At 45.2% G+C, this 11542-nt stretch overlaps 1 protein-coding gene across 2 annotated transcripts in view; it reads left to right on the plus strand.

Annotated features, from left to right (window-relative positions):
- Nucleotides 1-7691, plus strand: part of ep300a (E1A binding protein p300 a) — a 30223-nt gene extending 22532 nt beyond the window's left edge. For both annotated transcript variants that reach the window (XM_022199025.2, XM_022199026.2), the window contains exons 26-31: nucleotides 68-181; nucleotides 327-492; nucleotides 701-868; nucleotides 1017-1178; nucleotides 1787-2068; nucleotides 2199-7691. In XM_022199025.2, coding sequence (XP_022054717.2) covers nucleotides 68-181; nucleotides 327-492; nucleotides 701-868; nucleotides 1017-1178; nucleotides 1787-2068; nucleotides 2199-5330 — 4024 coding nt within the window. In that variant the 3' untranslated portion in view covers nucleotides 5331-7691. The remainder of the gene's footprint in view (nucleotides 1-67; nucleotides 182-326; nucleotides 493-700; nucleotides 869-1016; nucleotides 1179-1786; nucleotides 2069-2198) is intronic.
- Nucleotides 7692-11542: the final 3851 nt, after the last annotated feature.

Below are 11542 nucleotides of genomic sequence, written 5' to 3' on the forward strand. Positions count from 1 at the left end.
AGGCTACATTATAAATTTATTATTAAGCAGTTTTGATTAATAAATAATTTGTGCTTCTCTCACTCAGGCGCGTCTACATCTCCTACCTGGACAGCGTGCACTTCTTTCGGCCTCGCTCTCTAAGAACAGCAGTTTACCATGAAATCCTCATTGGCTACTTGGAGTATGTCAAGAAATTAGGGTGAGCGCTGTTTTACAAAGTGTAACTTGTTTTTTGAGTTATGAATTCGTGAACGCTTGTTTAGTTTTTATTCAGGCACAAAGTTTTCTTTTGCTAGTCGATGCATTGTGGTCATTGTTAATGGTCTTCTGTGTGTCCCTCTCAGCTACACCACTGGTCACATCTGGGCCTGCCCGCCTAGTGAAGGGGACGACTACATCTTCCACTGTCACCCTGCAGATCAGAAGATCCCAAAGCCCAAACGCCTTCAGGAGTGGTACAAGAAGATGCTAGACAAAGCTGTGGCAGAGCGGATAGTGCACGACTACAAGGTAACGAGGCAGTATACAATTTTGCTTTTTTTTTGGGAGAAACAGCAGTTTTTGAGATGTAGGATGGGGCTACTTGTCTTCTGTTAGATGCATACTTCCAAGCTGTTTAGAACAGAGTGAAATTCTAACATCAGTGTACAATGTTGGTAATAACTGATTTGGATCATAGCCATTGCAAAACACTAACTTTGTCTGTTTACCCCAAAAGGATATCTTCAAGCAGGCGACAGAGGATCGTTTGACTAGTGCCAAGGAACTGCCTTATTTTGAGGGTGACTTCTGGCCCAATGTGCTGGAGGAGAGCATCAAAGAGCTGGAGCAGGAGGAGGAGGAGAGAAAAAGGGAGGAGAACAGCACCTCCAACGAGAGTGTTGATGTAAGAATTAATCACTCGTTATGGTTCTGCAGTCTATGTACATTTTGATGTGTGAGAGATTGGGGGGGGGGAGGTTGTAATCATGACAAAAGACTTGTCATTGTGTTAACACTCAAACCTATTTTTAATGTCTTCCTTTCTTGTACAGGACACAAAAGGTGACAGCAAAAATGCAAAGAAAAAGAACAATAAAAAGACAAGTAAGAACAAGAGCAGCTTGAGCCGAGCCAATAAGAAGAAGCCAGGGATGCCTAATGTCTCCAACGACCTTTCACAGAAGCTCTACGCCACTATGGAAAAACACAAGGAGGTAAGAGGAAAAAAATGACACATTTTGGACCTTTCCATTGTAAGTGGTGAGTTGTGGCTAATCATTGTGTGAACTGAGCAGTCAAGCAGCAGTGGTGCAGTGAAGTATTTGTCCTACTGCACCAGACCACATCACAAGTAAAGTAAAGGGCGCGAATATTCGAATACCAAAATTAATATCCGGATAGTGAAGTAGCGAACGAATATTCGGATATTCGGGTCCAGCCCTAATTGTCAGTCATTAACAGCTCCAGTGTGACTTGGTCGTCAGTAAGCAGTAAAATAAGTCTGATATGCAAACAAGAACACAAAAGAAAAAAGTTACCTCCAAATCACAGAGATTCAGATAGAAACTCCAAACGTACTGAGAGCTAGCAGAGGCTTTTAAAAACAGAATATTCTTTCAGGTCTCTAAACATGAGAGTAGAGGAGACCACTTGTGTCCTCTGTGTCTTATCAGTGTTAACAAACTGTTTAAAGTACTGGAATGAGTGGAGAAGGACCACATTTTCTAGATTTTAACACCAAATTCAGACAAAGTTAATTCATTTCAAAGACTGCCTCTCATCCATCCCTCATTTCGTCTCCCTTCCTTTTCTTGTCCTATAGGTGTTCTTTGTGATCCGGTTGATTGCGGGCCCCATGGCAAATGCCTTGCCGCCTATTTCAGACCCAGATCCCCTGATGGCATGTGACCTCATGGATGGCCGTGATGCTTTCCTGACACTGGCGCGGGACAAACACCTTGAGTTCAGCTCACTGAGGAGGTCCATGTGGAGCTCCATGTGCATGTTGGTGGAGTTGCATAACCAAAGCCAGGACCGCTTTGTTTACACGTGCAATGAGTGCAAGCACCACGTGGAGACTCGCTTCCACTGTACCGTTTGTGAGGTGAGTTGATGAAGGGAGGCTGTTTAGATGAGTCTGATTTGATTAAAGAAGTAATAACTAAATAAAAACCTGTAGTGTACAACTTGGAGCATATTACATTTCTAACCCTCTTTCTTGCCATCTATTGCAGGATTACGACCTCTGCATCACGTGTTACAACACTAAGGGCCACGAGCACAAGATGGAGAAGTTAGGCCTGGGCTTGGATGATGAGAGTAGCAACCAGGCTGCCGCTACCACTCAGAGCCCTGGAGACTCTCGTCGCCTCAGCATCCAACGCTGCATCCAGTCTCTCGTCCATGCATGCCAGTGTCGAAACGCAAACTGCTCTCTGCCGTCTTGCCAGAAGATGAAACGTGTTGTTCAACACACAAAAGGCTGCAAGAGAAAAACCAATGGCGGCTGCCCCATCTGCAAGCAGCTCATTGCATTGTGTTGTTACCATGCAAAGCACTGTCAGGAGAACAAGTGCCCTGTCCCGTTCTGCTTAAACATCAAGCACAAGCTTCGCCAGCAGCAGCTGCAGCACAGGCTGCAGCAAGCTCAGATGCTGAGAAGGAGAATGGCCAGCATGCAGAGAGTGGGCCAGCCCAATCCTGGTGGACCACCTGGGGGCAACGGCCTGCCCTCTCCTGGAGCCAACAATGGAGCAACAGGGCCTGGTACCCCTACGTCTGTTGGCACGCAGCCCCCTACCCCCCAGACACCCACCCAGGGGAACATGCCTGTACTCTCTCAGCAGCAGGGAGTTGGAATGGGTGGCATGGGGGGCATGGGAACTCCAGGTCAACAGCAAGTTCAACAGCCAGGTGGAAACATCCCCCCTCAACACCACCTCCATCAGTTTCAGCAAGTGGGTGGAGGCGGGATGATGAATTCTCCTCAGCAGCAGATGGGGCCTCAGCTCCAGCAGCCTCCCAATGTCCAGCAACTCCAGCAGCCGCAGCATCCCGGTGGTTTGCCTCCATACAATCCCAGACCACCAGGAGCTTCTCCTCTCCACCAGTCTCTAGGTAAACCTGGACTGGGTCCCGCCACCCCACCCCAGCAGCAGCAACAACCCAACCAGGGCCAGGGGGCTATACCTGTGCAAGGCCAGCAGCAAGGGCCACCTCTGGCTGCTGTGGAGACGGCCCTAAAAATTCAGCGCCTAGCAGAGACTCAGAGACAGATGGCTCAGGCTCAAGCACAGATCCGTGGCTTGGGACAGGGTGGCATGATGGCACCACACCCTCACCACCAAAACAGCCAGGCCCAGATAGGAATGCCTCATATGGGGGCCCAAGGCATGCCCCCACAGGCTCAGGGAGTTGTTGGAAGGACTATGTTAGACCCACAGCAACAGGGAATGCTAGCTGGGATGCAGCAAGGTGGCCCTCAGCCACAGTTGCCACCTCAAGTTCAGCAGCAGCTCCAGCAGGTGCAGCAGGGAGGAGGTGGACAGCTTCAGCCAACAAACCAGCAGTGGGGCCCAGGAGGACCAACCATGAACCCACAGCAAAGGCCTGGCATGATGGCTCACATGGCCCCACAGCAGCAGCCAGCAGTTGCCCAACAACCGCAGCAACCAATGAATCAGCAGCAGCCTCAACCAGGAAACCGTGGGTTGATGCAGGTAATGGGGGTATCAGGAGGGGCAGCAGGGACACCTGCTTCACTAGCAAGTGCAGCTGCATCAGGAAAACTACCCCAGTCGGCACTACAAGAGCTTGTGCTAACACTGCGCTCCCCAAACACACCGTTACAACATCAGCAAGTCCTGAACATCCTCCGATCCAACCCAACCCTTATGGCCGCTTTTATTCGGCAGAGAACAGCCAGGTATCAAGGTGCTCAGGGTGGTCCTGGGGGAGCAGGAGGGCCTCCACAAGGAGGTCCTGGAGGTGTGAGGTTTCAAGGGGCTCCTGGAGGGCTGCCTGGAGTCGGAGGGCCTGGAGCCAACCAACTTGCTAATATGGATGGACAACAGGTTAATGTGAACCAGCCGGGTCAACCAGGTATGAATATACCTCAGGGTGGAGCAGGAGGAGGGAATATGCCCACCATGGCTCAGCTTCAGCAGCTACAACAGCAGCAACAGCAGCGACCGATGTTGCCTGGTAATCTACAACAGCAGCAAATGGCTGCGTTGCAGCAACAACAACAGCAACAACAGGGAGCAATGCAAGCAGGGCAACAAGGCAACATGACCAATATGACCCCACAGTTCAGAGAGCTGTTGATGAGAAGACACATGCAGCAGCAGCAGCAACAAATGGGAAACCATGGGCAGTTCCAGCAGCCACAAGGACTCCAGCAGCAGCAGCAAGGCCAGCAAAGCTTCATGCAGCCTGGCCAGGGACAGCCAGGGATACCGCCATCTTCACAACCTCAACCTGGGGGTGTAGGTGTAGGGGTTCCCCAGCAGCAGCAACAAGGAGGACCACAGGGGGGGCCAGGACAGCTAGGCCAGCAGCAAGGCTACCCTAACTCCATGTCACAAGTCGCTGCAGTGATCCAGCAAAGGCTTCAGCACCAGATGCAGATACAGCAGCAACAGCAACAGCAGCAAAATCCAATGGGTGGTCTTCAAGGACAAGATGTAGGGCCCAGTGGAGGTGCTGGAGGACCTCCTCTCCAGCCTGGACAAGGTGGACCGGGGCAACAACCGCAAGGTGGAGTTGGAGCAGGTGGTGGGCCTCCGCTGCCGCAGACGACCCAAAGCATGCTTCACCAGAACATCCACCAGAGGCTCCTGCAGCAGCAGCACCTTGGAGGGGGATCTCCAGCCCAGCATAGCAGTCCTATGAGTCCCCAGCAGCAGATGGCTCAGTCCCCCCACCCACACCTCCAAGGACAAGGAGGACTCGGTCCTGCAGGATCACTCAGCAGTCAGGTCAGGTCACCTCAGCCCTCACCAAGGCCACAGTCGCAGCCTCCACACTCCAGCCCGTCCCCACGCATGCAGCCCTCCTCCCAGCCTCAGCCTTCACCTCATCGCATCTCCCCACAGACCCAGACCGGGTCACCACACCCAGGACATCTGAGTCAACACCACCCCAGTATGGCACCGCCTCCACAGCCGCAGCAGCAAGCGCTGTCTCAGCAGCAGCAGCAGCAACCAGGTAGTTCTGTAGATCCTAGTCAGTTCAGCTCAGACCAGAACTCCATCATGTCCCAGCTGAGTGGGATAACAGGGATGCATGGAGGACAGGGGGGACAGTCGGACAGCAGCAACAACAACCAGGAGCTGGGGACAAACATTAACCACAACCTTATGTAGCCTTGACTCCAGACTGTCTTTCTGTCTTGATGCTCTGATCTGTTGCCCCAAATGACAAACTGCCATGAAAGGAGAGCGAGACGGGACTACGGCTTTGGGGTTTTAGAAGTTTTTATTTTTATTTAAATATTTTTGTGATGTATAAATATGAACTGAAGCTTCCTTCCTATGGGAGATGCAACATCAATCTTAGAAGTCAATAAATGAATAAATTAAAACAATGGTAAGTTATTGCTGTTAATATTTATCTATATATTTTTGCCAATTGTGTACAAACAAGGTGGAAGGGCAGTGTTTCAGGTTGAAGATATTTCTTCAGTATATGACACAATATTTTTGGGGACTGAGAATTTTGCCTTTTTATGAATATTTTTAAGATTTTAAACGTGGCTAAAAATTAAAGTGAGTTGACATGATGTACCTTTTTTATTGTTTTGTTTTCCTCCTCAAATACCCAGTCATGATTGTATCTATTTTGCAGAGAGTACGTTTATCTTATTTCTATATTATTATTTTGTTCCATCGATGAATCGTAAAACAAGCATCAACATATCTTCCGTTACAGAAGTCATCTTCTGGACACTTTTCACAGAAATGTACATTTTACGGTGGCTGCAGCAATTTACATACACAGAAGTTATTTAGTTTGATCAGGTGGGTGGGAGGGTGTGTTAAATGCAGTTTGATTTTTTTTTTGACAGCTATCTTAGCTTTGTTCTTGTTTCGTTTGTCAGGTTTGGATTAAACCTTAACAGCGGTTCGTTTGGTTTTTTTTTTTGGGTTGTGGGTGACACTTATCTGTGGATTTGGTCGTATTTTTCTGCAAACAATGGCCACATCTGCAGAGCTTGTAGAAATCCTTGCACCCATGGGCTCCTTCACCTTGAGTTCTCCTGTGAATGTGCACACTTTTCCTCACCCCCACTACACCGCCTGCAAATGATGGAGGGATGAACTGTTAAAGCCTGATTGTCTAGCTGTTGTGTTTTACCCGTTAGGGGCTGGCCGACGTTAAAAAGGTTGTGGGTGTACATATTTTACCACCGTGTTTATGAACTGTGATGTGGAGATGAGCTCGGTTTGATGTTTTAAGGCTGCAGAGGTTCAAGAAAATCCTGCCTGTGTCCTCGACCCCAAACGGTTTCCCTTTAAATACTTCTTTCTCTCGTTCCCCTTTTGTTCCTCATCCTCATGACTGCCTCTCAGCCACATGGTTTAATTCAATGTTAGTACTGTACAAATTAAGAAATGTTGGACTTAGATACTGTTTTTTTTTTTGTAATGAAAGTGAAAGATGTAAAAAAGTGTATATACTTTAAAACCTTATGAGCAGAGAAGTTGTTTTCTGCTGCTTGTTTCCCCTTGTTTGATTGGATATTTGCTGTATGTGTAAAAGAAAAACAACAAAAAAAAAGTAATCAACTACAGAAGTGCTCCTGAGCTACTGTACAGTATTGAGATTTTTTTCTAAAAATGTACAGTATGGGGTGTAGTAGGTCACAAGCACCAATGCGCCTTTTTCTGTGTATTTTTGACAAGGTTTTAGGGAGGAGGGGGGTCATCGCAACAAGTCACACACCTGAACAATCTCAAAAACTGAGACGTGAATCCTGCACCAAGTCGAGCCGCAGCAGGGCTTCGATTCCAGGTGTGATCGGAAAGAGTTAAAATTTGGTCATTTAGCTTTTTATGGAGAGGACTGAAGACACAATATTCACATGCTCACTATTTTTCTGAAAAGGTTGGGCTTGCTGGGTATGGGGAGGGAACGCATCAGAACCAGGTGGCAATATATCTTGAGACTTATTTTATAAGAAAAAACAAGGAAAAACTGTCTTTTATATATAGATATATTATTTAATTTTATTTTTTGGAAATAAAACTTGAAGCTACAGGAATTATTAGATAAAAACATGTTTTGTTTTGTATTAAAGATGTTATGGTGATGCAAAAAGACACTGCAGACAGTCATTCAGTTTGCCCTGGGGAGGCCGTGGAGTATATTATACCATCCTTTTTGAAGAAATGTTTCATGTACATGAATATAGTTGTAAACATACTGAATCACTGTACAAACTGATGGCAACTGAACAAATAGTTTTGTTTTTATCATTTCTTTTCCTAAGAAGAGACTGGAAATAAGACTATTTAAATATTTGTTTAGTATTCAAATGGAATCTTTGACCACTTTTTTTTTTTTGTTCCTCTTGTTAACAATTTCGGTGCTTGCTGAGAGAAAGCAAAAATAACTTGCTCCATTTTCATTAGTTTCTTTTTTTTAAGTTATTTTGGTGGTCTGATTGTTTTTTTTGCCAATAAATTAATTGTACAATAAAGTATGTTTGTACCATTGGAAAAATACCTGAGTGTTGCCTCTTTTTTCATGTTCCTGTAAGTTTATGCAAGTAAAGAAATGGAAATTGGAAATTTCAGCATCACTCAGAGGAAATTCATTGTTCATCAGATCAAAAGAAGTTTATTTTCAATTGCAATTTCTAAAATGTCCGTTTTGTAGTTTGTGTTCAGGTGGAGCTACATGTACGAAGTGGTTCTGTCAGCATACCCACCAACCTTTGCTTTTTTACTGAAGAGACACGCAGACCTGATCTAGGGTCAGTCACTTTGCCACTGCACTGTGACTGACTCATGTTTTGCAATGTGCTCTGTAGAAAGTATTTGTCATCTTTAGCGTTCTATATTTCTATGAGCACTTTTGTTTAAATTTTTTACAGCCTATTTATAGCGATGCTGTGCTTCTTGTTTTTCTAGCAATGACAAAGAACCTTTGAACCTTGAGGTAAGTATCTATTTTTGAGTTAAAAGGTAGTTTAGAGATAACTAGTGTAGAGGCCATTTAACCCTGTAAAACCCACTGTTGCAAAAAAATACATGTATACAATATATTTATGTTTTTATTATTTTCTATTGTGTGTGTGTGTGTGTGTATATATATATATATATATATATGCACTGCTCTAAAAAATTAAAGGAACACTTTGAAAACACATATTTCAATACGGAGAAAAAACAAACTGGATATTTACATTGATATGGACTGGATAATGTGTTCGGAATGAAAAGTGCCACATTGTTTGATGGGAATGAAAATTATCAACCCCCCAGGAGGGCTAAATTCAAGACACCCCAAAATCAAAGTGATAAACTGATGTGGCAGGCTAGTCCATCTTGCTGAAATTCCTTGGCAGCAACTCAAAACGGTATTCAGTAGTTTGTATGGCCTCCATGTGCTTGTATGCAACCTGACAACGTCGGGACAAGCTGTGAATGAGACGACAGATGGTGTCCTGGGGTATCTCCTCCCAGAACTGGACCAGGGCATCACTGAGCTCCTGGACAGTCTGAGGAGCAACCTGATGGTGTTGGATGGAACAAAACATAATGTTCCAAAGGTGTTCTATTGGATTAAGGTCAGGTGAGCGTGGGGGCCAGCTAAGGGTATCAGTTCCTTCATCCTCCAGGAACTGCATGAGTTCTCTTACCACATAAGACTGGGCATTGTCGTGCACCAGAAGGAATCCAGGACCATTGCACCAATGTAGGGTCTGACAATGGATCAAAGGATTTCATCCTGATACCTAATGGCAGTCAGAATGCCATTGTCCAGCCTGTAGAGGTCTGTGCGTCCCTCCATGGATATGCCTCCCCACACCATCACTGACCCACCACCAAACCGGTCATGCTGAACAATGTTACAGGCAGCATAACGTTCTCCACGGCTTCTCCAGAGCCTTTCATGTCTGTCACATGTGCTCAGGGTGAACCTGCTCTCATCTGTAAAAAGCACAGGGCACCAGTGGTGGACTTGCAAATTCCTGTGTTCTATGGCAAATGCCAGCCGAGCTCCACGGTGCCAGTCAGCGAGGACAGCGGGCACTAGAGGACGCTGGGCCCTCAGACCACTCTCATTACATCTCTTTCTGATTGTTTGATCAGAGACATTCACACCAGTGGTCTGCTGGAGGTCATTTTGTAGAGCTATTGCAGTGCTCATCCTGTTCCTCCTTGCACAAAGGAGCAGATAGCTGTCCTGCTGATCAGTTGAGGACCTTCGACAGTCCTGTCCAGCTCTCCTAGACAAACTGCCTGTCTCCTGGAATCTCCTCCATGCGCTTCAGACTGTGCTGGGCAACACAGCAAACCTTCTGGCAATGGCACGCATTGATGTTTCATCCTGGAGGAGTTGGACTGTCTGTGTAACCTCTGTAGGGTCCAGGTATCGCCTCATGCTACCAGAAGTGACACTTACCCTAGCCAAATGCAAAACTAGTGAAAAACAGTCAGACAATATTAGGAAGGAAAAAATGTCAGTGGTCTTCACCTGTAAACTCATTCCTGTTTTGCGGGTTGTCTCATTGTTACCCCTCTGATGCATCTGTTGTTAATTTTATGAACACCAAAGCAGCTGAAACTGACTAAAAAGCCCCTCAGTTACTTACTTGACCAGATCAGTATCCCACATGTTTCACTGATTTGATGCAATACTAAGATTAAAAAGTGTTCCTTTAATTTTTTTGAGCAGTGTGTATATATATATATTCTACCATAATTATTTTTTTGGTTTGCTTTTCAAATTTTATTTTCATTTCCATTGCTTTTATGATCTTTTATTTATTTTGAATTTACATTACAAAAAAAAAGTTTGAAGGCTGACCCTACAATATCATGTGCTTCATAAATTTGTTTGACTAGTTGCAATATTGCCCTGCGACAGACTGGCGACCTGTCCATGGTGTCCCCTGCCTTCACCTGAGTTGGCTGGGATAGGCTCCAGCACCCCCCACGACCCTAGTGAGGATAAAGCGGTGTATAGAGGATGGATGGATGGATGGATGGATGGATGGATGGATAGTTGCAATATTACCAACAATACTAAATAAATATAAATAAATAAATATAAATTTATCTCACTAGTTTAAATATTTCTGACATTAATATTTAATTTTATTGCTAAATCCATTTTTAGCTTCGTATGGTTTGCCTTACAGAGCAGTTTGAACTCCATTTGATTTGTTTGAAAAGAGCTACACTAGCAGTCAAAAGTCATTTAGTGGTTTTTCTTTCTTTTCATGACTGTTTACATAGTAGATTCTCACTGAAGGCATCAAAACTATGAATGAACACATATGGCGTTATGGAGTAAACAAAGAGTGTGAAATAAAACATAGTTTATATTTTAGATTGTTCAAACTAGCCACACTTTGCTTGGATTACTGCTTTACACACTCTTGGCATTCTATCCATGAGGTAGTCACCTGAAATAGTTTTCCAATAGTCTTGAAGGAGTTCCTACAGATGCTGAGCACTTGTTGGCCCTTTTGCCTTCACTCTGCGGTCTATCTCATCCCAGACCATCTGGATTATTTAGGTCATGTGACTGTGGAGGCCAGGTCATCTGACGCAGCACTCCATGACTCTCCTTCTTGGTCAGATAGCCCTTACACAGCCTGGAGGTGTGTTTGGGGTCATTGTCCTGTTGAAAAATAAATGATGGTCCAACTAAACACAAACTAGATGGGATGACATGTCGCTGCAGGATGCTGTGGTTTCCATGCTGGTTCAATGCTCCCTCAGTTTTGAATAAATCCCCAACAGTGTCACCAGCAAAGCACCTCCACACATCACACCTCCTCCTCCATGCTTCATAGTTTGAACCATGCATGTAGAGACCATCTGTTCATCTTTTCTGTGTTGCACAAAGACACGGCGGGTGGAACCAAAGATCTCAAATTTGGACTCATCAGACCAAAGCACAGATTTCCTCTGGTCTAATGTCCATTTTTGTGTTTTTTGGCCCAAACAAATCTTTTCTGCTTGTTGCTTTTCCTTAGCAGTGGTTTCTTAGCAGCTATTTGACTATAAAGGCCTTATTGGCTTAGTCTCCTCTGAACAGTTGATGCAGAGATGTGTCCGCTACTAGAACTCTGTGGCATTTATCTGGGCTCTAAATGAGCTGCTGTTAACTTGTGATTTCTGAGGCTGGTGACTCTGATGAACTTATCCTTAGCTCCCGGAGTGGCTCTTGGTCTTCTTTTCCTGGAGCGGTCCTCATGTAAACCAGTTTCTTCGTAGCACTTGATGGTTTTTGTGGCTGCACTTGGGGATACATTTTTTCAATTTTCAGGACTGACTGACCTTCAGTTCTTAAACTAATGATACACTGTCGTTTCTCTTAGCTGATTGGTTCTTGGTAT

The sequence above is a fragment of the Acanthochromis polyacanthus genome, chromosome 19, assembly GCF_021347895.1.
Source record: "Acanthochromis polyacanthus isolate Apoly-LR-REF ecotype Palm Island chromosome 19, KAUST_Apoly_ChrSc, whole genome shotgun sequence".
In the NCBI taxonomy this organism is placed as follows: Eukaryota; Metazoa; Chordata; class Actinopteri; family Pomacentridae; genus Acanthochromis; species Acanthochromis polyacanthus.